The sequence below is a fragment of the Acipenser ruthenus genome, chromosome 18 (genome assembly GCF_902713425.1).
Source record: "Acipenser ruthenus chromosome 18, fAciRut3.2 maternal haplotype, whole genome shotgun sequence".
NCBI lineage: Eukaryota > Metazoa > Chordata > Actinopteri > Acipenseriformes > Acipenseridae > Acipenser > Acipenser ruthenus.
Window position 1 is genome coordinate 29,826,421 of NC_081206.1, and position 25,670 is coordinate 29,852,090.

The 25,670-nt window shown below is 37.6% G+C and overlaps 2 protein-coding genes across 12 annotated transcripts in view; both read left to right on the forward strand.

Annotated features, from left to right (window-relative positions):
- Positions 1-1,125: 1,125 nt before the first annotated feature.
- Positions 1,126-8,255, forward strand: LOC117425003 (snRNA-activating protein complex subunit 1-like). Of its 2 annotated transcripts, XM_034041610.2 has the most exons (11): positions 1,126-1,236; positions 1,437-1,619; positions 1,876-2,035; positions 2,321-2,461; positions 3,336-3,440; positions 3,592-3,750; positions 5,040-5,141; positions 5,973-6,035; positions 6,987-7,119; positions 7,655-7,747; positions 8,094-8,255. In XM_034041610.2, exons 2-11 carry the CDS (start codon positions 1,486-1,488, stop codon positions 8,126-8,128), a joined length of 1,125 nt encoding a protein of 374 aa, XP_033897501.1. In that variant the 5' UTR covers positions 1,126-1,236; positions 1,437-1,485; the 3' UTR covers positions 8,129-8,255. The 2 variants fall into 2 exon arrangements, with proteins under 2 accessions (XP_033897501.1, XP_058847935.1); XM_058991952.1 differs by lacking the exons at positions 1,126-1,236; positions 1,876-2,035 and having other exon boundaries at positions 1,495-1,619.
- Positions 8,256-9,767: 1,512 nt separating this feature from the next.
- LOC117416881 (synaptotagmin-16-like) overlaps positions 9,768-25,670 on the forward strand; it is a 33,553-nt gene continuing 17,650 nt past the window's right edge. For 3 of the 10 annotated variants that reach the window (XM_058991946.1, XM_034028366.3, XM_058991947.1), the window contains exons 1-2: positions 22,213-22,423; positions 25,344-25,523. Coding sequence is in view for 4 of the 10 variants with exons in the window: in XM_034028414.3 (XP_033884305.2) it covers positions 10,093-10,105; positions 25,344-25,523 (193 nt within the window). In the remaining 6 variants the exon portion in view is untranslated. Of the gene's footprint in view, positions 10,110-13,466; positions 13,487-22,210; positions 22,424-25,343; positions 25,524-25,670 lie in introns of those variants that run through there. The other 7 variants (XM_034028400.3, XM_034028406.3, XM_034028414.3 and 4 more) reach the window with 6 other exon arrangements.

Here is a 25,670-nt window from a genome sequence, read left to right on the forward strand (position 1 = left end):
ACAGATCTCATGGTATCGACCTCTTCACATATTACTTGACAACTAAACAAGCCTCTGTATGGAATAGGATGTGCCCAGTTTTGCATTCTGTTAACATTAAAAACCCACATTTGCACAAGGACTACATCCTTATTGTTTCATGTTTTTTCACTTTCACAAATAAAGCTAATTTAAGCACATATGCGTGCTATTTTTAGTCTACATTATCTACACAGATATATATGAACATTTACACAGTAAAAACGTTAAAATAACCTTTGGCTAAAATATTTACCACCTATGCACATGTTTAATACCATACCGCTATAGACACCCCACATTTCAAAGATTAAATCTTAAAACGCATTATGTGAAAATATATAGCATCATATAGGACTCTTACCGTGCATCGTAAAGTTTGTAGTTCTCTCCTTATAGCTTGATCAGGATTAGACACAACACTACTCTAAATAACGCTTGTACCAGGCTGCGTTCCAAACCGCACGTCACATTTCTTAGCCACACCCCGCGTACGTGCTCTTAATTGCATCTACACTCCAGTGCTAATCTGACAACAGCAGAACAGTCATCAATCATCAGTTATTAAGTTATTCCTGCTGCAGATCATTTATTGTGTGTGTGTGTGTGTGTGTGTGTTTTATTGTGATGCAATGAAATACGATTTCTCAATTGGGTACTTCAGAAGAATGTTCAACTTTCAGAACAAAGTAAGACGCAACGCTTTCAAAATCGTAAAATGTTACCAGTCAAAATGGCTCTGTAAACAAACAAGAATTGGTTCAGCTTGATTTGTGTGTCTTAAAAAGAAAAAAACATCAGATTGAGTTCATTGCTAATACATATTCATGATCATGTACCAAAATCCCGCATTGAAGAGAAAATATTGTAATTCAGAATAAATCAGAATGGTATACCACGTGTCTGTTTATCTCTGTTCCGAAATTTAAATTTTAAATTGTCTGTCTGGCATGTCAAAATAATTACTGTAACTTTTAACAGAAAACTCCCAGTAAAAATGTTATCGATCTCAACATTAAATATACAGATGTAAGATGCCACTGTCCCCTAAGCCGCAGATATATGCAAACAGCACATCCACAAAAAGAGATCCAGAACGCCACCTCTCTATTACCATTTTGGACCAAAGTGCCATCCGTAACACGGAAGTACCCTGTTCTTCTGGCATGGTTGCACAGTTCTAAAATAAGACGCTGTAATCGCTAACCTAGCATACCGGTATTTTAATGTTTTCTTTTTAACATTACCAAGAGTCCTTGTGCACTTTTTGTTTACAGTAATTTATTGAATAGTGACTTTTGCTTCAATAAGTCACTGTTTTACTGGCGGGTTTTGCATTCGAGGATAGGATAAATTTGCATTTAATCTGCATTCCATGGCCTTAACTTAACCAATATCAATGATATTAATTGTTTCAGCTACTGGTATGTTGCCACAATAACTAATTACAAGTAAACCAGAGCAGACATGAACGTGTGCTATACCGACACGCTGAAGGCTGACTGCGAAGATTTGCTGACCAGATTTCAGGTGACTGATTCTGTGCGATATGAAGACTTCTCTGCTCTCTGGCGGGAAATGAAGTTCTCCACTATATTCCAGTAAGCCATTTTACTCGCATGTCTTTTTTTAAATACGTGTGGTTAGTATTGTCCCTTCCCTATTCAAACATATTTGCAATTAATACTGCGACCAAACCAGTAGACCTTGCTGTCAGTTTATAGTTAGTGTATTTGCCATCTCGTACTTCAAATTCAAATTCAAAACTGGTCAGCTTTGCTCTGAACCCATTACAGGTTATCCACATATATTTTCCTCCACTGCACTGTTAAATATTTTTTTTCTGCCTTGTTCTAGTGGTAAAATGGGAGATGTTGAGAAGAGGAATTTCAGCAGAGAAGCACTGTCTACTGCCTGTCATTACTTTTTCCCTCCATACAGTTTTCAGATAAGAGTGGGTGCACTATACCTCCTCTATGGGCTCTATAATACACAGCTTTGTCAGCCCAAGGAAGCGGTATGTCCTATAAATAAAATTACTGCCAACGCACAGGGATAACAGAGATATATGAAATGTTACCTTAGGCAAGATAGTCCAAGGCTAGTGCTAATCGGGGTTAGTGAAGCATTTCCTTTGATGGCTTCATGCATTCTGTTGCTGTGTTGCAGATACACAAGTTGTGTAATGTTAATCCTTTCAGTAGAACATTGAAATATCAATAGACAGTGTATGGATTGAATTAAGAATACAAGTAGTGTAATACTGAGATGTAAGGACTTAGACATTTTCTGCACTTTTCAGATCACACTAGCATTAAAAGACTGGGAAGAAGTTGAGGCATTCCAACAAGATGTCATTAATGCACAACACTTTGATGCAGCTTATATTCTAAGGAAGATGTTTTTGACCAAAGTGTTTCACTTCACAGCCATGCCCCACTTGGTAAGTATTTTTTCTTTCTGTTTCACATTTTGTGTCTGAGTAAATTATTATGTACTGGTATACATTTGAATGCCATGCAATACCCTCTGGTATATGCCTAGTTGGTCAGGGGTTCATCCTACAGCAAGATAATGACCCAAAACATACCTCCAGGCTATGTCAGAACTACCTTAGAAGAAAAGAACAAGACGGTAGGCTTCAAATCATAGAATGGCCAGCACAGTCTCCAGACTTAAACCCCATCGGGCTGGTCTGGGATGAACTGGACAGAAGGGTGAAAGCAAAGCAACCTACAAGTGCAACACATTTGTGGGAACTTCTGCAACAGTGTTGGGAAGAACTTTCCGAACAATATTTGATTTCCATTGTAGAAAGAATGCCACGAGTGTGTTCGGCTGTTATGTCTGCAAAAGGTGGCTACTTTGATGAGTCAAAAATTTAGATTAAATTTTGTTAAACAAAACGATTCCATGATTTCTTTTTTATCTCCAATTGTTTATTTGTTCTATGCTTTAATTTCAGAGTACATTGAGACATTAAACTGCGTAAATTTCAATAAAAAATTGAGGTGTTCTAAAACTTTTGACCGGTAGTGTGTGTGTGTGTATATATATATATATATATAATATATATATATATATATATATATATATATATATATATATAATCATGTTTTTAACCAGACCAGGTTATATAATTTTTTAATCATTTTCAAATATATTTGACACTTTCTTTGTCATTATTCTATAATCCAATAATTTGATTTCTTGTAACATTTTTAAAATGTATTAGTTTATAAAATTAAATATCCCAGGCCCCAAAAAATAATGCTCTCATCACTTCCAATAAATATTTTTTATGCCCTTTTTTAAAGCTTTTCTATAGGATAAAACAGAAAATGCCCCGCCAGGAGATCTGTGAAGAGTTTAGAGACAGAACTGCTAAAGTGAATACCCTTATTACCACAGATGCATTGGAGGTAATTGTTTTGTTTTTTCAACAGTGATGCGGTTTTTATATCAAGAGTGTTATTACTGAAAGAATATTTAGCCTATAGGTTCCTATAGCCTTTAGGTTTTTGGTTGAGATGTATCATTTTTATTTATTTTTTGCTTTCTGTCTCCTGTTAGGAAATAACGAATGTACATGAACACTATCAAAAAATGAAATGTGCCATCTCGTCAGATAAGACCCAACCTGACAAAGCCCTGAGCCTCATTAAACAAGATCTTGTGTCGGACCTCAGAAACTTTGCCTTGGACTTTCATGAGTGGCAGGAAAACCGTAAGGTAGGAATTTGTGTGCAATAGCCAGAATGTAACAGTGTAACAAGTACACACAGCATGACGTTCAAAAGATTAAATAGAGACGAACAGTGTTGGGGAGTTAGTAATCTGGGTGGCATTCCCACTGCAGGTTAAGGACAGAGGTGGATGAAAATACTGAACTGATGAAGGCAAAAGTGTTAATATTGAATTCTGGGTTCTGGGTGGTTAAATTCAATAGGCTTCCATTCATTTTACTTCTTTTCTTTCTACCTTGTTGGTGGAAGATGGCCATCTCAGCTTCTAAGCTGTTTTGTTGTTGGATGGAATGTCACACAGAGGTAGAATTTCATTAATTCCTCATCCGTGCTGTGGAACAGCATCCCTGCTTCTGGACACATTTGCATTACTGTGCTCTGCCATTTAGAACCAATTGAAGTCAATTGCTAGAAATGCAATGAGAGGTTTGATATTAAGCTGGGATGAGTAATACCATATCCACACTCTTTAAATAATATGCAGTCCTCCCATTTTGAATGAAGTGATAATCATGTTGTTTCAGTGTGTCATGATCATGTAAAGCACATGGGCAGCAGTGTGGAGTAGTAGTTAGGGCTCTGGACTCTTGACTGGAGGGTCGTTGGTTCAATCCCAGATGGGGGACACTGCTGCTGTACCCTTGAGCAAGGTACTTTACCTAGATTGCTCCAGTAAAAACCCAGCTGTATAAATGGGTAATTGTACGTAAAACTAATGTGATAACTTGTAACAATTGTAAGTCGCCCTGGATAAGGGTGTCTGCTAAAAAATAAATAATTCTAAACATTCTGAAAAGTCTATGAATGAATTGAACAATTTAAAGCAAGCCTTTTCTCAGTGTTCATACCTAATATAGCCCCCCCCCCCAAGCTTTCTATCTCTTTCCATTCAAAACACTTGCTGTACCATCCTCATTTGGTCACTGGATGATGTGTTTTAAAAAATAAAATAAACAGAAACTGCTGTTTTGGTGACTGGGTGGCACAGTGTGGCAAGTAAATAACTAATATATTCAAAGGTTTGAATGTATTTAATGATCAAGGTTCCTGATATTGTATGGATTTTTTCATAATGCCCAAGCACATTTTCCCTGTCATTTACAACACATACAGTTTACTGCAATCCAGAACAAACACTCAACAATAAAACCGCTGGTTTAAAAAAAAAAAGAAAAACCAACAAAAAACACACACAAGTCAGCAAGTTGTTCTGCACATTACAGCAGTTAAACATCTATGGACAACAAATGACTGTAGTCACTGTTTGTCTCCCAGAGGAAGTTAAAACATGCCTTGAAGAAAGAAGCACATGGAATGGAGGAGGAGAAGAAGGAGGAGGAGGATGGTGGTGGTGAAGGAAGCTCTCAGGTGAATGAGGTAAGTTTGGAATGACCACATGATCACAGACCTATATAGGCAAATGCGCTAAGACCCTGGTTTGTAAACAGACGAATTAGGGTCCTTTGAGTGACAAGAATACTGAAACAACATTTTATATAGGATTTTTCATAAATGTTTGTGGCATGGTTTGATCTGAACAGCTGTAGTCCACATTTAATTATTCCCAGCTTCAATCTTGTCCTAAAACCACAATTTAGCTGTGGAAAGCATGAGGAAACGTAGCCCAATCACATTTCATTTCACACTGAGTAAACAGGAAAGGAACTGCCTGGTTCCAAGTATTACACACTAATTGTGTTGCATTTATCAGCTGATGAAGTGCAAACCGAGTTCTTTAGAACTGGCCTGATAGATAAAAAAAAATGTGAACACGTTGATTCAGTTAAATTAGGAAGAGGATTATCTCGTGTACATCAAAGGAATTTGTGTGCTTATCTGTCACCACAAGAAAAATTGCTGTAGTGCCAATTTCACATGCTGTTACTTTATACTCCCTATGGTATCCTGTCTGGATCTGTTTGGAATGTGTTACCTGTTTATTTATATAAAAATGCATTTGGAGAATTTGGTATTGAAACTGCCAGTACTAAATCTCTGAAATACGATAATGGGTGTTACTACTCAATTTGCCTAAAAAAGGAGTGATTGCCAAGATTTTAAAATATTTTACCGATTTTGCAGCAATATTACTGATCTCACTTTTATTGTGTTGAAAATCTTGTAGTTTTAATGTTGTGTGATCTATTAAGTGAAGGAACTACAGAGAAATATGTGTCAACATTGTGTTCTTTCTTTTTGCTTTTGCAGTCGTCTGTACGTGCGCAGATGCTGGAGAAAATAAAATCCAAATCCTACGGCCATGTTACCGAGGTTTGCTCTCCTTCATTCTTGTGTTTTGTTCATATGTTGTATTAGGGCAGGTTAAAGCTTTTGACTCTCACTTTTTCGCATTCTCTTTCTTTTTCTGATTGCTGTATATTCCAGACCCTCACATTGGGATTGAGCATTTTTCACATTATGTATTTTTTTCTACATATCAGATGCATTCATGGATCAAACATCGTTTTGAAGGGTCTATTTCATATCAGTTCTTGTTTGCTGTTTCTTAGTACAGCACTGTTGCATGTTTACCAGTGATAGGCCAAGTATGCTCTTACATTTCAAAAAGGCTAATGCTTGGAGCCATATGCTGGAACACATACACAGTTAAATTTCCTAATTTAGTCATGTAATTTCATTAAAATTCAGCCCCTAGGTTAATTCAGATTCTTATCCATGTGTTTTTATTTAGTGGACTATATGGTTAATTTTATCTTTAATGCATTCAAAAATGATTGATGGTAATTGAAAATGTAATATTCATGAATATAACTGATTTTTAAATTGACTTAACTGACTATATTCTTCAGTTGCTTGAATATAGAATTGATTTTCTCTCTACACCATAGACTTGTCCATCTTGGTGATGGTGGTGTAAGTTTGGATTACAACATGGCTTAAGTAATATAACTATAATTAGAAACTGGAGTACGTTTTCACAATAAATAACCCCCTGTATAACGTTGTAGTCAAGAGCCTTGGGCAAGAGGCCATGCAATTTGTGTTCCACCTTATAACGAGTATACAGGTGCTACTGTAATGGCATTATGGGTCAAATGGAAGCCTACTGCCTTACAGCTGGTTCCGCAGTATAAAGGGCTGTCTTATAACAAGGGAGCCTGTATTGATAGATAAAGTTCACTTGTTTTTCGGACTGAAGAACGTGTACTGTACAGTTTGGCTTGGCTTAGCTTTGAGCTCTGGTTTGCCTGTTTTCTTCAGGCCCCGAAATCAAGAAGACATCGCCAGGTAGAACTGGAGTCCTCAGGATCGGGATCTGATCAGGGCAAAGTGGAGAAAGGTGGTGGCAAAAGAAGACGACTGGCAGAAAAGGGAAAGAAGGCTTTGAAGAAATGTAATGAAACATTTTATAAAATATCTTCAAAGGACGGTTGATTGAGTGATCGTGTAAAAGGGCCTGGCAATGAACATGCCTTCAATGTACTTCTAAATGTACCAGTTTTTTTTAAAAACATGTAAGGTAATTTACATATATATCTTTTGATTCAGGTTTAAATAGTTTTTCCTGTCTTAGTAGTAAACAGAGACAGAAATGAACTAAAGAGACATTGCGTAAGATTCATTTTCTTGAACACAAGGCCCATTAACTTATTAAAGAAACATAGTTAATTGGAAACATAGATCATAGGCTGAATATTATTATTATTATTATTATTATTATTATTAGTAGTAGTAGTATTATTATATCACTGTTTAATCTCTGCAGATAAGACGAGACAGGTACTTATTTCTTAATCAAAATAATAATGCTATGTGTGTGCATGTATAAGTCAAATGATTTGTTAATAAACCAGTGGTTACATTATGGCTTCTAATGCTCGTTCAGAGATAGCTACAAAGTAAAATGTTCTTTTGCTGGTGTCTTGCAGATGAGGTGAAGCATGAGGTTGCCATGGACACAGACCCTCAGAGGCTTAGTATGCCCATGATTGCAGAAGAAGATGACAGTGATACCAAAGAAGGTAAAACAGTAGTAAAAAAAAGATTATATATATATATATATATATATATATATAATCTGAAGTCCCCTCTAACTAAAAGTCTGATCTTACTTCCAAGTGCAGCTTGAGCCATTCTAGGTTTCACTGCGAGTTGAATGAGGCAAGCTGAGAGAAATAGGTCAGCCTAATTGGCCTGTTTGACCTCATGTTGGATTAAATGGCTCTGCAGGGGGAGTACTGTTCCCATTCCTGATTTTCATTTTTTCATTCATGTTTTTGTCACAACACACATAAGAGGTAATATATGAACTAGCTACGTGTAACTAGGAAGCAGTAAGCCTTAATAATGTGTTTTTGTTCTCTCTAGTTATACCACCTCCAAAAAGGAGAAGAAAACGCTGATGACAAACAAGAGACAAAAAAGAACGCCCTGATGCTCTTCAAGGATTCAAGCAGCACTTGACCTGTTGAAAATGTTGTACCTAATTGTAAATTCTGTAGATAGTAAAGAGTTTGTTTTGGAAAGGAACATCTGTTATAATTGTCTGTGTGTTTGTGCAAAAACATTTTTCAGCATCACATACAGAGCTGCACCATAACCTCTCGGTAACAAATACTACTTTGGTTTTCATGCCTTAAATCTAAACCTCATATTTGAAGCTAACATTAGTAAGTTAACATATATCTAAAGAATGAGCATAATAGCATATCATAACACATGTCTATGCAACGTCTCTTAAAACACCCCTGCTGTTGTCTCACGCAGTCTTGGTATTTAATTGCAAACCTTTGGGATTGTTTACCGTTAACATGACATACAGTGTTTGTTTTATCAGGCACTGTATTCATCCATCAGGAGAAAGCTGGTTCAGTCCTATTGAATGGTGATTTTCATAAGGACGCTTTCATTGATTATGGACAGGAGCAAGCCATCATTCCTGCGAGGAATCAAAGTGAAGCTACGCTGAAATGCTCCCAGATTGCTGCTTAAGGGTACATAGCATTAAATGCATCTGTTCTGGTACATTAGTTGTAAAGAGAACCCAGCTGTCAGAAGACACTTTGACATGCAGGTTCTTTAATGCTATTCAGAAAAGGTAGTTCTGAAATTCCAACATCTTGCCATCGGTTATTGTGCTTACAATTCCATAACCTGGAATCTATATTCTGATTTCATTCTTCTCTGAGATAGACGGCTATCCTTTTAATGTATAAATGGTGATGCGGGGTTGTCAGTATTGGTTAAGAATGCATTAAGTGTGTAATAATTAGCTTTTTACTTTTGTGAGTATTAATAAGTGGAAAAGCATAATGGGCATCAAAGCCTGACGCTTTGGATTTTACAGGATTAATCATCCCTTTCAAACTCTATGCATTATGGAGTTAAGATAAAACAGCTAGACATACATGTATACCAGAGTCCTGTCATTACAGAAGAATTCAGGAGAGGAAAGCATTGTTTAGCTTGATACCAATGGGGAGAATTGACATGGCATGAAGTAACAACAGGAAGTATCTATATTTTACTGGCTCATTATTATTCATTATTTGTCGAATTCATTTACAAATTAGCTGGAGTCGAAGGCTGCCTCTACCTTTACTGCAACCTGTATACTCACCTGCAGACTTCCAAATCCGCTCTTGGAAAAAGGACTATAATAATGAAACGATGTCCCAAGATAAATGATGCTCCTGCCTACTGTGTTGGCTCTTCTGTGGTTTGCAGGCTGCGGCAGGCATTCTGTTACCAGAATCGCAGTGGCTGTCAACTATACACTTTAGAAAATACTTAATGATGCAGTGTGTTGAGATTGGCACACGTGTTGAATAATAAACCATTAATGTGTTGGTGTTAAAATTATAACGTTTCAATGTCATTTGCTGGCGTGTTAATGATTTAAGGCATGCTAATTACAGTATATGTATTTTAATATGTATGTGTTATATGTATTTTAAATACGTGTCTATGTGGGTGATATGCAGTTGTTGCAATTGCATCCGGTGTACTGTATTAAGTGCAGTACGAGGCAAAATGACATACACTTGTTTTTGTTTTGTTTTGGGGGAGGCTGTTGCTGCACCTGAGGCAGCGTAGATTGTATCCAACTGTAAACGTCACTGCTGTTTAATGCCTGGAAAGGAAAGGGAAGGGTAAGAGGCACTGAATCGCGGTGTTGTAGATCAGAGGAACAGGGAGGAGGGGGAAGATGTGAGCTCTGCGGGATCAATAACAGCAAGTAGCTGCTATCACGGGCAATAATAATGCGTGAGGGCTGAGAATGCACTGTTGAAAAAAACAAAGCAAACATCTGGATACAGTGCACATCTGTGGATTTGCTGCTTCCAAAACTGCTCAATCTGAAACCATGGCTGCAGACAGTAAGTATTCTAATACATCAGATATGTTTATTAAATAATAGTTTATTTTTATTTTAATTTTTTTTTTGCAATTTGAACAGTACTGCTTAAGATGTGGTGTAGGTGGATATATCTATCAATTTGTGTTTGATGCAGTGCTATGCATTGCACCAGAGGCTGCATATTTCCTCGTCCGGATTATTTATTTTTTTTAAAATACTTATATTAATTATTGGATTGAAGAGGGTGAATGGGTTTGCAAATTAAAAAGAAAAGAACAAAATAATTGCACCGCTATCTTTGGTAGTACAGTACATTTTAATTACTCTTACGTCGTGTTCAGATTACAGTGGGTGAGTTAACTAAGAAATAACATTTCCGGTAAGGACTTGTTATTTTAAACGGGTACCGAACCATATTTTATTAAAACAACGGCCGTGTGTCAAAGAATCAGTGAAGAAATGTGCGCTTTAATTTACCCGGCATGTGATAACGCAGCGGTTTTTTTGTTTGTTTGTTCTTTTTAGTACTGTACTGTTGAAGACTTCATAAAGGTATCTGCAAATTCAGCAGAAAAAGTAAAAGCGCAGGGTGCAGTACGCAGAATAGCTTCTATATGTTATTGTCCAATATGTTTTTGATTATATTATATACAGAGACAATACTGCTCTTAATAATGACTTCGCTGACAGCAGTTTATATATTTATTTCTGTTTATTTTTACATTTGGAAGATCTCTCCTAATGCCATGGTGCCAAACTTTGGTGGTGTGCATCCTCAAACAAATATTTTGGAAGAAATGACAAAGCCTTTAGATTTATTTTTATTTATGGGTTAATCAATCCTGAACGACATGTAGCTTTTGTCGTAATGGATGCCTGTACAGGACTGTTCAAAGGACAGCCATGGATCAAAGACAAAACAGGTCGAATTGCTTTGTGGTTCACAATATGTGACTAGTTAATTAATTCTGTGTTCTGGACGCCCCTGTAATTTATACATGTTTACAGGTCTGTCTAATCATTTTATCAGTATTGTTAAATGCAATCAGGAATTTTGAGAATTTAAAAAAAAAATGTGATTACCAGACGATTATTAAGAAAAGTCCTCAGGTGCTGTGGGTGTTCTAAATATACTGAAACATCAAAACACAGTTGCCACCTGGTTATCTAAAACCTGATTAACCAAAACTCTGGATTAGCCAAACAAATGACACATCTCTTTGTACAGTACAGGCGATACTGTATTCACTGCCAGCACAATCAACCCAGAACTCCCCACTGTGAGAACCCATGTGTATCTCAGAGCAGTTTGGATAAGGGAGTGTCTGCTGTATATTCATCATGGTCAACAATGCTGGTGATGAGATGGGTTGTACAAATTTTAAAGTTTAAAAAAAAACCTGGGTTAGCAGTAAGTTGGCTGTGGAGTCTTTTTCAGTATTGCAAGTGGTGCCAAAAGCAAACTGTATATCATATTCAATCTATAATTGGCTGTAATGTACTTGTATTTCATATTCCTCCTTGGTTTGTCTACTACAGTATAGATGGTATGCTCTGAGGAAGACGTGATTTGAAACTAGACATCAGCTTTGCTGTCCGAGGAAAGCATCCTGTCTCTGAATAATATGTATTATACAAAATAAAATGTATTTAGAAAGCTGCCTTTTGAGTGCTCTCACTTCCTTGCCTTCGCGAAGGAGTCTGAACAGTGAAGTCTTTGTGGGTAAGCAACCTGTTCTGATGTATTGTCCTCAGTGATTGAACACCTGCAATAATGCTATAGCGTCCCTGCTGATGTGCAGAAGCACTCTTTCTATATATATATATATATATATATAATTTACTCATTTTAAGTTGTGGTTTAAGCAGTTAGAGAATGTGAAGAGCACCTGCAGCCAACTCCTTTATTTTAACTGGAGTATTTGCCTGTAGACGACCTACACATACATAACATTCTTCTTTGCTTTGAGGCTCTGTTGACCCTTTTGACACTTTGAGCCATTAGAACCCTGCTATGCATATTATAACCTGGAGTCATTGCAACAGCCTGCTGATGTTTTGTATAGTGTATCACATCCTTGTGTAGGAATACACAACACCAACTCATTTTTGCAGACTTAACAGTACAGAGGTACTGTATAGTGCTTTCTTAGGAAACGTGAAGCTGCTAAATTATTTACAAAACTACACGGATGATGCAGCAATGATTGAGCTGCATTATAAAGAGTGTGGGACATGATCTCTGGTGATAATCTAAACGTACCTGTATATTCTTCAGTGTTACCCTTTATATGACACTATAGTATTTTTCCATTGTATTTAGTCTTTACTTGCTGTTGTCTTGTGTGGCTGTTTTATTTCAAAGACAGCACTAATTATTAATGGTCTTATCTCAGCTGTGCTTATGGGCTGGCAGAGGAAGGGGTTGAACAAACAGGAATTCCTATCGTGCCTGATACAGAGTTGCAGCTTTGCAAATGAATCCAATATACAGTAGCAGTGCTTTCTCGTTGCATTAGTCATCTGGATCCATAAGAGGGACCCAACCCGGTTTCTTTTTAATACATTTAGTGTCACTGTTGTTAACAAATTCTTAACAAAGCTTAACAGAGAGTGTCTCTAGTGGAAGAGGTATGTTGTTTTCAAGTGATCAGCATTTACTGCACAGGCATGCTTGTCTTAGATATTTGTTATGTTATTTTGTGAGATTTGTATTTGTGAGTATTTATTCAGGGGATGATGTCATTTTGTCATTTAAACATTCGTTTTGTAGGTAAGCTTCATTTGGATTGAATCATCAGTGTAAATAAGCAGAAGTGATTTGCTGACATTAGCAGAGGAATTCTGGGAACCAGTCAGATCTAACCCCCAAATTACTTTAAATCCATATGCTTTAACAGTTATGAAAAATCTCTAAATTTGATTGGAACAGACTATATTGTGTGAGTGGCTCTTACTGAATTGGTTTAAACATTTAGAGCTTAAACTGTTGAATTTCCAGCTTCAGGATTGCAGGCATGGCTACTCCATTGTCTGTAATGTGGGTTGGAGGGGAGCCATTATGTTTAGGTGTTTCCTGGAACTGCTGGTAACAACAGTCTTAATAATACAGAAATACATATGTTACTAAATGGAAACACAATTAGGAATCAAGGTGTTGCCTACAGGGATCAATTGCCTTCATAAATTTCCTATCACTCTGATACTTTTTGTCTGCTCCCTTAGTGCATATACAGAACAGATTAATGTTATACAGTATAAATAAAGCATTAATTATTATTTGTTTATTTAACAGACACCTTTATCCAAGGCGACTTAGAGACTAGGGTGTGTGAACTATGCATCAGCTGCAGAGTCACCTACAACGACTCACCTGAAAGACAGAGCACAAGGAAGTTAAGTGAGTTGCTCAGGGTGTGAGCCGGGATTTGAACCGGGGACCTCCTGATTATAAGCCCTTTTGTTTCACCACTGGACCACACAGCCTCCTCATCACTCAGGTTCCAATCATTTCTCTGTGCATTTCTGAGATAAGTTTGTATGCTTGTACATGTGTATAGAGTACAGTACTATAATGATGCACCGCGATTAATGACCGATTCTGTCTCGTTTACAGAGTCTTTTTATTGAAACGGGTTTCAGTGCAATTAAAGTTAAGAAAAGTGAAATACTGAAAGTGAAAATAAAAAACACAATCTTATGCTGAGATCCTCCACTGAAGAGCCTGTCTACATTAGGTATCGAGACAGTAGTAATGTTTTTGTGTATTTCATTATTAGCAGTTACCTTTGGAGAAGTCTTCTGGTATTTAATCTTGTCAGGGTTATTTTAATGCTCATAACCCATGTTCATACCAATTAAAATGCAAGGACATGCAAGGCAATGCAATTCAAGTTTAAAGCTGTAAACTGTCAGAGTGTGATACAAGGGTAAGGAAGGATCCTACAAACCTTCTTTGCAATCATGGGAGTCGTATATATATTTTTGTGTTAACGCTGACTTTAAATGAAGTGCAAATTAATGTTTAATGAATAGAACCCAACAAACCCCATTCTGTAGGATGTGGGCTGGAGACTCCAGTCTTACATGCTAAGGGCAGGCAGGAGGGACTGCACAGTAATTGCCCTGGACTGGATACAAGAAAATGCCCTCATTGGAGGAAACGAAAAGCACGACACCCATTTCTACAATCTATAACTATGGAAATAGCTTTCATCTGCATCTTATCTTTGATCACTGTTTTCATGTGGAGTCTTTTAACTCAGGTTAAGGAATAGGACGGCTGGGAAATATCACAGAAAAGGGAAACACATTGCTGGTACAGGAAGAGTTCTGCTTCAGAAGATTAAATGTTAACTCGGAAAGGAAAATAACATAACATGTATCATTAGAGGCGCCTCTCATCACTTACACAGTTCTGGAGCTTGCAGAGTGTATGTGTATAAGTGTTCAGCGGATACCTCTAATCAAGTTCAGAGTGTATTTCTCGCACACTGTTTGTTTTGCCATGTCATACAGAGTGCAAGAGCAAGTACACTCTCAACTTGATTAGTGGTAGCTGCCGAACACTTATAAACATATTGTAAGTCATTATATCTAAATAAACAACAGATGAAAACCTGATATTAACATACTTAATCTGGTTATATAGAACCTCATGTGGTTTAAATATTTAGAATGCTTTGTCATTGACATTCTGAGTGCAAAAATATAAGTGTACTTGCTGCTAATAGGTTCCTATGGGTGTGTGATTTCTAATGGATTACACATACTACTGTGTACTGCATTTACAGCGCATTTTCAAAAGGGGAAATGCTGGGTCTAAGGGTTTGTGAGCAGCCTTTTTTGAAACATGGTAAAGTTGAAATACCTGTATTTGTACAATACATCAAATGATCCAGCGCACTCACTTAAAAGCTCTGTTCCATTTCTTGGCTCACATCTTAATCCTTACTGGATATGCAAAATAGCGTGCATCCTATCTACAAAGATGAATTTGGAAACAGCTCCATTGCAGGCTGGTTCTTATAGGATCTGATATTCTTGTGCCTCTCTTCAGCGATCTGCTCCTGGCAGACTGGGGCAGCCTCCAGCAGCTATAATAACCTGGGCTGGAATCAGGTCCCCATGCGAGCCATTAAACGTAGTGCATCTTAGCTGATCTGCATCTCTGGCATGAACTGGGCATTTATCCACAGCTGCACTCTGCATCGAGGCTGCGGGAGTAATGAAGCCTCTGGGATTTGTAACCTGCCAGGAAAATCTACTGCATACCTAATAAGAGTTTGCTCCTTTGCTCAGTCCTTTGCTCATGCAGTTGTTGCAACTGAACACAAGTTTGCTGCAGTGTAGCATTGCCCATTGTGCAGATACAGTATTTACAAATATGACTATAAAAAGAGCAGTCTTTATAACTGCTAACATATTACTGCCATCATTTAAAGCAAATGCACACTGGAGGGAAATTGGCAATAATGTAGTATTAATTACCTAGCCCCCCCCCCCCCATTTTCTTATCTTCTTTGAGGTGAAATGTTACATCTCCTACAGTTTCACAACACCTGTATCTGTCTATGTCTGGGGTTTAGGGTTCAAAAGTAGAACATTATCTTTTTAGTATCAAATATGACTCCCTTTGCATCACTGAGATGATGGAAAAACAGACAAGTTACTGGCAGGCAGTAATTTATGGCATATCGCAGCCTGCACACCTGTACAGCCTTGATTTGGTCTGTTTTTGGGTGTGTGTTTAAGGCCTGGGACATTGCAGAATGCAAGAAGTATTTTCTTTGCATTCTCAGTATGCCACTGGATTGAAGGATATCTAACATTTTTTACTATGGTAGAATCGCCTGTTTGTTGTTTGCATTGGTGGCATATTTGTACAGATGCACTAAAATTTGTAGTCAGGGAGGGGAAATTGTATTTAATCTGCAATGATCCTCAAGCTAATGGGTTCATCTGTGACTTTTCTGTGTCACTCCCACGCTATATATAAAAAAGAAGAATTACAAGAAGATCTGATATGGTCAGAATATAAAATGGCATTTAGTCCATTTGATTTATATAAAGAATGCTGTATATACTGAAGAGTCTCTTCACTTTAATTGATATAAATCAAGTTCCCTAAATGCTGTTTTATATCCTCCACATCAGATTTTTTTGCAGTTCATCCTTTTTTAATAGTACTTTATACATTACAAGTACGGGCAGGTGCTGAAAAGCTTTACCTTCCTGCATCAGTCACCTTGCTTTATGGACTGCCTGATTGTCATTGCACTTTAAAAGCTCTCATTATCTCCACTCTTCCTGGCACTTTTATTAACCGCTGGTTTACTGGCTGTGAGAATAGGGCCACTAGGAAATGGGGGTTATTGATCTTTGCTGAATCTTATATGAGAGTTTGGGCAGGAACTGTGCTTTTCTAATAAATGAAGTGACGTGAAAGCTTTAGCAATGTTTGAAAACGCTTTAGACGAGGAACCGTTTCCTGTATCTATATGAAAAGTGTCGATCTCTGAATTCGGGAGTCGCATCAGGATGACAGAGAAAAGAAATTCTAACTGGGGCTGACAGTTAAAATCATTTTGATCTTGGCTCGCTGCTGATCGAAATAAGCAAGTCTGATTTCAGATCACTTTCAAGTCGGTCCCAGTGGTAGATAGAGATGTGGCTTTAGCTGCCTGTGGAGGCCCAGTCCAGAACAGAATAGCTTCGGGTGTTCTGGTCAGTATTGAGGTACTCTTTCACCGTGCCTGTTTGTCTGTTGCACAGTAAACTCATCCCCTGTGACCTGCTCACTATTAAAGTAAGACCAAGAAGATCCCCCTCCATATGGACCAGCACTCCATTAAGACCATGTTGTTGGTTGAACTAGAGATTGCCCTGTATACAGTAACTTTACAACCTGTTACCCAGCATGCGTGCCAAACATACAATACCAGACACCAGGGGCCGGTTTTTCAAAACCTGGAATCTGGATAAAAGTGATCCAGATTTTGTAATCCTATATTTTGTGATCGAGATTACTTTCATCTGGATCGTTTTGATTAGGTTTTTCAGAAAATGTCACTGCTGGATTACATTGAACCAGATTATAAATAATTACAATTACGAAATCGTTTTTTTTTTTTTTTTTTATGTAATCTTGATCACAGACAGCCTTATAACCTTTAGTGAACTGTGCTTTGACAGTCTATCATTTAATATTAAAAAACAATACAATTCAACAGTAACAGTTAGAAGCATGTGAATGAGAGTTAAAGCCAAATTAAAATGTCAAGACTTACAGATCGATATCTGTGGAAAGGCGACTATGTTTTCTGGCACCTCACACAATGGAAATCAATTTGATCTGGAACAGGGAAATTGGATCTAGAGGTGCAGTGTGGTACTGAAGTCCCCAGGGAGGGTGTGGCTCTGCACTTATGACAGCCAGGCAGCACATACCATAGAGCTCTGTTTCAATTTAATGCTGGCTATAAAGCCTTAGCAACAAAACTTTTGCAAACAGCTCTATCACAGACCTCCACTCAATAGCTGAATGCATGTCACACAGACAAAATAATGCAAATAGTGAAAAAAGGAACGTTTACCCTCTCGACACTTGGTCCTGAAGTTCATATTGGTTACTAAGCATAAACAATACTAGAAAATTCCTAAAGCAAAGTAGTGCCATTATTTTATAAACAGACCTACAGCTGCTAATGCTTTCTGTGGCTTTGCTATTTGTAGTATTGCAGTGTGCAGGTGTGTACCACTGGGTGGCAGTATTTAACAACATTTACTCATTGATGGAACGGCACCAACTTGAGAGGTAGTCTGAGTGAACACTAAAGATGAAAAAGGACATTGGGAGTGCATTGTGAGTGTTAGCACCAGAATAAAAGATTAAGAGATTTTACTAATAGGTGTGATGATTGTACACTCATATGAAACATGCTCGTTGTCTGTTTCTTAAATGACAGACTATGCATGTTTTCATTGCACCTTGCAGCATCTTGTGGAGTCTGCTATATGGGGTCACGGCTGTGATCAGGGCACATGGTGGCCCAGCCTGATATTACAGGAGGTGCAGGTCCTATAAAGTAGCCAGACAGTGTATATCTCCCCTGTATCTTGGTTAACAGGATTTATTACATTCTGTTATGATGGGATTTAGAAATGGATTGAATATAAAGAAAAAGGAAGGGTGCTTTCAGGAAGGGGCTTAGTTGAGCGCGGTGTACTTCTTCTGAGATTTAAATTTTTCCAGCCTCCTTGGTTTCCTGTTCCCTGGTGTTTTATCGCCAATGTTGTTGCTATGGTAAAACAATATTTCCCGTTGCCAAGTAATCAGGTGTATTCATGACTGCCAGGTCTCTGCCTCGTCACAGGTATGAATGGACATAACAAGCCTCTTTCAGCAAAGTCGATTTCATAAAGTGGATTTTCATTTTTGGGCTATATTATTTACAAATGACAAAGAAATGGGAGCAGTAATAGATGTTAATGTAAATAAATGTGTCCTGTCATTAACCCTCAATGATACACACCCAAACAAAGGGAACTGCAGCTTAACACAGACTTTTCAAAAACTATAGTACAATATATAATATGACCCGCAATGCAGTATATTACAGTGACTCAGTTTACAAAAGACTTCTTAATAGTGCCACATGAAGCCTTTTACTGTAAAACTACAGCTACTTGATAAGAAGTCATAAAATCATCCTAGAAATGTGTCATACGCATGGATGAAAACTGTAGTGAGTTTCATAATGGCCTATTCAATTGCTATTTACCTGTGTTTGATCAGATGGAAATGGTTGTGTATTATCAGAAGATAAAGGAAACAAAAACCTATTATAGTCAGTTCAGATGAAGGGTGGCTTTTTTCATGATTGCAAAAGCTGTTTAAAGTGCACACAGTATGAAAATGAACGAGGCATGATGTAATCGCATTGGGTGGTTTTGTCTTACTAGCTTTCCCTGCAAGGGGAGCTGTATGTTGCAGTAAAGTATGCCCCTGAGAAGATCTGTCATATATTACACCAATTAGGATGTTATCTGTTGACTATCTCCACCACACATCTAAATGAATGAGTTCCTCTTTGCTTAAAGACATTGTACAGCTGAAAGAAATAGCTGGACAACCAACATTACTGGAAAAGTTATACCTATGACTTAACCTGTATATAACAGGCACAACAGCTTGGGCTGATCCCATCAGCAACAGGACAAGTGTGAAGTTAATTGAAGTTAAATGTGACACACTTACTGTAGGTCCTTGTCTTGTAGGGGAGCTAGCCATTACCTTCGATAACTAAAATGTTTTTCATCCATTTTAGTTTGAGTTAAAAACGTGTGATTAAACAGCCCACAAATGAACAGGAAACTTGGAGCTGCGAGGATGCAGGCCAGCTAAGCTGTACCAAAATAGCTGTGTTCCTGTGAGTCCCCTAGCTTAGCTACAGAGACACTTAGATATAGATCACAACCTGAGACAATCCAATTTAGCATGGCACGTTCTATTTTATTGTATTATAAAATGACATTACTAGCAGTGATACAATCTAAATATGCAGGAATGGGAGAATAATGGGGCACTGAATCCAGATACAAGCTATTTTATGGACTGTACATTCACAATTCCCTGGCCAAGGTTGGCTGTGCTCAGCAGTCCACCTTGTAAAATCATATATATTACTCCCACTCTATTATTGTCTGTGTTTATTATTATTATTATTATTATTATTATTATTATTATTATTATTATTTATTTCTTAGCAGACGCCCTTATCCAAGGCGACTTACAATTGTTACAAGATATCACATTATTTTTATATACAATTACCCATTTATACAGTTGGGTTGTTACTGGAGCAATCTAGGTAAAGTACCTTGCTCAAGGGTACAGCAGCAGTGTCCCTCACTGGGGATTGAACCCATGACCCTCTGGTCAAGAGTCCAGAGCACTAACCACTACTCCCCAAATTATATGAATGGACATAACAAGCCTCTTTCAGCAAAGTCGATTTCATAAAGTGGATTTTCATTTTTGGGCTATATTATTTACAAATGACAAAGAAATGGGAGCAGTAATAGATGTTAATGTAAATAAATGTGTCCTGTCATTAACCCTCAATGATACACACCCAAACAAAGGGAACTGCAGCTTAACACAGACTTTTCAAAAACTATAGTACAATATATAATATGACCCGCAATGCAGCAAAATGAAACCTCACAGCAGTATATTACAGTGACACAGTTTACAAAAGACTTCTTAATAGTGCCACATGAAGCCTTTTACTGTAAAACTACAGCTACTTGATAAGAAGTCATCAAATCATCCTAGAAATGTGTCATACGCATGGATGAAAACTGTAGTGAGTTTCATAATGGCCTATTCAATTGCTATTTACCTGTGTTTGATCAGATGGAAATGGTTGTGCATTATCAGAAGATAACAGAAACAAAAACCTATTATAGTCAGTTCAGATGAAGGGTGGCTTTTTTCATGATTGCAAAAGCTGTTTAAAGTGCACACAGTATGAAAATGAACGAGGCATGATGTAATCGCATTGGGTGGTTTTGTCTTACTAGCTTTCCCTGCAAGGGGAGCTGTATGTTGCAGTAAAGTATGCCCCTGAGAAGATCTGTTATATATTACACCAATTAGGATGTTATCTGTTGACTATCTCCACCACACATCTAAATGAATGAGTTCCTCTTTGCTTAAAGACATTGTACAGCTGAAAGAAATAGCTGGACAACCAACATTACTGGAAAAGTTATACCTATGACTTAACCTGTATATAACAGGCACAACAGCTTGGGCTGATCCCATCAGCAACAGGACAAGTGTGAAGTTAATTGAAGTTAAATGTGACAAATGACAAAGAAATGGGAGCAGTAATAGATGTTAATGTAGATAAATGTGTCCTGTCATTAACCCTCAATGATTGCAAAATCAGGGAATTGTGAATGTACAGTCCATAAAATAGCTTGTATCTGGATTCAGTGCCCCATTATTCTCCCATTCCTGCATATTTAGATTGTATCACTGCTAGTAATGTCATTTTATAATACAATAAAATAGAACGTGCCATGCTAAATTGGATTGTCTCAGGTTGTGATCTATATCTAAGTGTCTCTGTAGCTAAGCTAGGGGACTCACAGGAACATTTATACAATTACAACTAACCCCCGCTGCTGACGTTTCTCTGTCAGAGCTCACCAATTTACCCTATAGGACAGACATTCACCAGAAGCCATGGCAACAGCTCTTTTTTTTTTTTTTTTTTAGAGGGGATCAATTCTGAGAAGCCATAGGGTTTTGTTTTCCAGAGAAGCTGGTTGCCAGGGAAACTGACCACTTTGTCATCCTCGGGTAGAAAAAAGCTGCCTGATGCAAGTGCAAAGGACTCACCAACGCAAATTATCTGCACATTTTAAAATAGCAAGAAGACATTTAGAGAGCATGATGAGACCCAGTGTCGCGTGTCTCTTATTCCCAGAATACTGTTAGAGAATTCTTCTAATTTGTCACTAATGTTTGTGTCAGTCAATATTCAGAAACAGAAGGAACTCAAAGACCTTACTGATGTGTTTGTTAGTTTATTTTCTTGTATTGTAAAGAAATTATCCGACATTGATTTTATATATGGCATTTGTTATGAGTGGGGACGCATCTGGTTGAGCACAGCTCAATGATAAACGATAAATGACTTGATGGATCTGGTTTACAATGTTGTAAGTAAGTAAGTTTAAGCTAGAAAATAATTGTAGAAATTAGAAATGACAAGTTACCATGTTTGGTATGTGCTACCTCTAAAACATGTTTGAGATATCTCTTTATTTCCTTGTTGGAAATTCCAGAAATGACCGTAACTGATCTATCCTGGACAGAGCTGGTTGTGGACATTTATACTTTTTTTTTTCTAAATTCCTGGTACAACTGTTCTAGTATTGTACAGCGACTATAAATTGATAGGTTATGGCAGTGTAAACTACCCCTTCCAATGTGATACTAAAAGGAGGTCACAGCCCTAAACCTGTCCTGCCTGATTCACCTGCTTGAAATGGAATTTCTTCAGTGTCACATGCTCATGTGCAAACAACATTCCAATATAGCCTACCCTGCCTCTGGCACACAAACTGCTGGAGAACACTCCCGACTTTCCCAGGCATTGCCATCCCCAGTGAACATAAAAAAAACAACTACAAACACAGAGAGAAAATGGAAGACAATGGGAGCTAGAGTGTATTTTTGTAGTTTTCAGTTTTAAAAAGTAAGTTGGCCTTATGTTACAGTTGTCAGACCAGCTTTGCCAGTTTGTGGACCTGAATTAAGGTAAGTAAGCAACAGGTGATCGGCTCTGTTTTGTATTGTTAAACAAACACGTTGAAGACTGAACTGATGTAGGATAGACTTGTAGATTAAGCTTTTAATATGTTAATTAGATGGTTATAGCTAGTTTGGAAAGACTTATTTTTGAAGTTGGACAGTTTGACATTACCTTGGTAAGGCAATGTCTACCTTTACTGTTCAAAACATGACAAATTTAGAAAACAAAATGTTGTTTTCTGTTTATATTTTATAGACTTGCCATTGATATATATCTTTTTTTTTTTGTTGTGGCTATTTAAAAAAAAAAAGGTTTCTCTTAATGTTATGCTGTTCACATAAAGTACATTATAAACTATGTAAAATTCTTGCTCGCTTTTTGGAGAATCGAACATATATGGTACCGGTATCTCAAAAGAAATGTTCATTAAAAAATAAATAAATAAATAAATAAAATACAAATGGAATGTTTAAAGGACAGACAGGAAAGATGAAGATTTTTTGAAGATGAACAAACGTCTAATGTATTCAGCTCATAAGAGGTTACAGTGCCACAGAGTGCTGTAGCTGATTCACCCATCCCCCACCCCACTGCTCTCCAGCAGGCACTGGACCAGCACCCAGCTCTGACTCATAGCTCTCCAGCAGGTGTTTCTGGAAAAGGCTGCTGTTATCGCAGATAATAAACCTTCAGCTGCAAAGTGTCTAATCAAGGCTATAGAAACACTGCTGTGGTTTTAGATGAAGATTTCTCCAGGAATATTAAATGTATTTGATTTGTTATATACAGTTCTAAATGTAAAGTCTCTCTCTCTGTCTCTCTGTCTCTCTCAGCCATTAGAGTTAGTGACGCCTGGTAAAGGAAACCAGCAAAATACCATCTCTGACCAGGATAGCCCTTATAAACATTTACTATAGCAAAGTGAAAGCATGGTAAAGCCTAGGTAAACATTGCACAGTCCAGATCAGATAGGTCTTGTTAAGATTATGGTAAACTATGGTAAATGCATAGTATAACAGTGGGAGTAGCATGTAAAAACTAATACATTATCATGCTGAGTGAGGGCAGTGCTGGTCTAGCTGGAATCTCCAGTCTCAAACGCTATGGGAGAGCTAGATGTTTTGCCACCAAAAAAAAAGAGAATTTCAGAAAGGGAGCTTCTGAACTAAGAATATAATTCTATCAAATCAGCAAATATCTTTTTTTTTTCAAAGCTTCCCTTTTTTGTTTCATTTTAATTGTTTATAAAGGGTATCTCACAAGCGTAAAACAGAATTTTAAAATACCAAGACACACTCAGTTTGTGCCCAGTCCCCATGTGACCGCAGATTCTATTGTCTGCAAGCATTCTATTTTCTAGCAGCACTGCATTGAATACGGTGCATAGAGAGACCTTGGTTTTTAAAGTCTTTCAGTGCTAATTCATTATAATAAGGTGCCTTGGAAATGTTAGAATGGTGGAGTGTAGACATTTGGCAGTGGCCTTTTAAGCAAGCCTTTTCTTTGCATGGAAATATTAAAGCACGTGGGTAGAGGAGTAGGACAAACCTCTCAAATACAGAACAGCTGCCATCAGTGTCGCAATAAACCCACACATAACAACTTGACAGAACATGCTACCTGGCTGATAAAGCAATACATTACATGCGTGTTGTAGGGTGTAAAATAGCTTGGAACCGCTTACAGAAATCTTAGGAGAGAGTAGGCACCCAGGTTTATTAAAAAATATTTACAAATATTTACAGTCGTAGCTGGAACCCTCGCAACGGCAACTCCTAGCACGGCCTGACAGAGGTTTCTCAAAAATACAAAATGAACACTTTCTAAAGCCTAACAAAGCAAAAGGTCACCTTTCACAGGTGAAATGTGATAATGGGGAAGTAACTATGGAGATACACTGAACTCTCTATAGCTTCTACTGAGCAGGACTAAAGATTCAAAAGCTGCCCAGCTTCTCCCTACAGACTTGGCCTGGCGAATGAACACTTTGGTTTTTAGCTTAGCAAACTACATATGACTCCTAAACGTGACTGAATTCTTTTGGTCGCAGGTTCCTTTTTATACTGAAAACAGTCAATCAGTTTAACACTTATAGCATCTCTGACGAGCTTCATGCACAAGCGGTGTGAGGATACAACAATCACATGATGCAACCATGTGACAGGGATGCAGCCCCTGTCTCACAAGGAAGTGCAAATTGAGACCACCAAAAGGTGGTCATTATAGGGAGCTGTTCTAAATACAAGGAGTCCTCTGATTGCATTGAAAGGACCTGAATGGTGAGAAGGTCTTTCTAGACAGTTTTGTTTGTATTCAATCGCAGCATTAGGAAAACAAATATTGCAATGAAATATTAACTGTCGCACCCCTTAAGCTTTTCTAAAGCTTAAATCTTTTAATCTCAGAGTTTGTCTTTGGTAAATATTTGAATTACAGCCTAACACAACTTATTGCATGCAATATGATTATATTAATCTTAAAGAGAAACTTGGTATGGGTGTGAAATATCAGATTTAACTGTATCCTCTTGTTTTGACTGAATTAGTATACTTTTCTGTTCTCAATCATCCTATCCTCTTCAAAACTCTGAAGTTTCAACTTTAAAGATCCCTTACGGCCTCAAAGGGGCCTTCAAATATTCTCAAAGTACAGTTGGTTCACCAATCATTTAACTGTTCCCTTGAAACATTCTGCCTCGAGTGAATGTAGTAAGAAATATATCAACTAGAAATACCATAGGCCACAGGGTCGCCTTTAACTTCTGAGTTTTAAAAAGTCTCCAGGATGGGATGTCTGGAACAAAAAATTAAAAAGTGAATCAATTCACAGCAAAGTGGTCAACAACAACAACAACAAAAAAAAAAAACGCCTAATAAATAAAAGAATGCCTTCATGCCATTTTGGTGTCTTGTGTTTGATCGGCAGTAACCCCTGAGGCGATCGGGTTCCTGTCTGCAGTCGGAGTGTTTATCGTTCTTCTGGCTGTCCTCTTCCTCTTTATCAACAAGAAGCTTTGCTTTGAAAAGATTGGTGGCCTGCCGTGCTTGGAGCAGCGAGGAAAGAAGAAACGGACCAAGGAAAAGGCTGGCATTCACGAGGGGCTGGGTAAGTTTCACGAGCAGTCAGCTACCAGGAACCCATCCCTGGTGGCCCAAGTGACCTCCTCTCTCTTGTTAATTTTCTTATGTGTTTCCCCTGGCTTTAACTGCCACGACATTTAGAACTCAAATAGAATTTAGGAATTACTTCCTA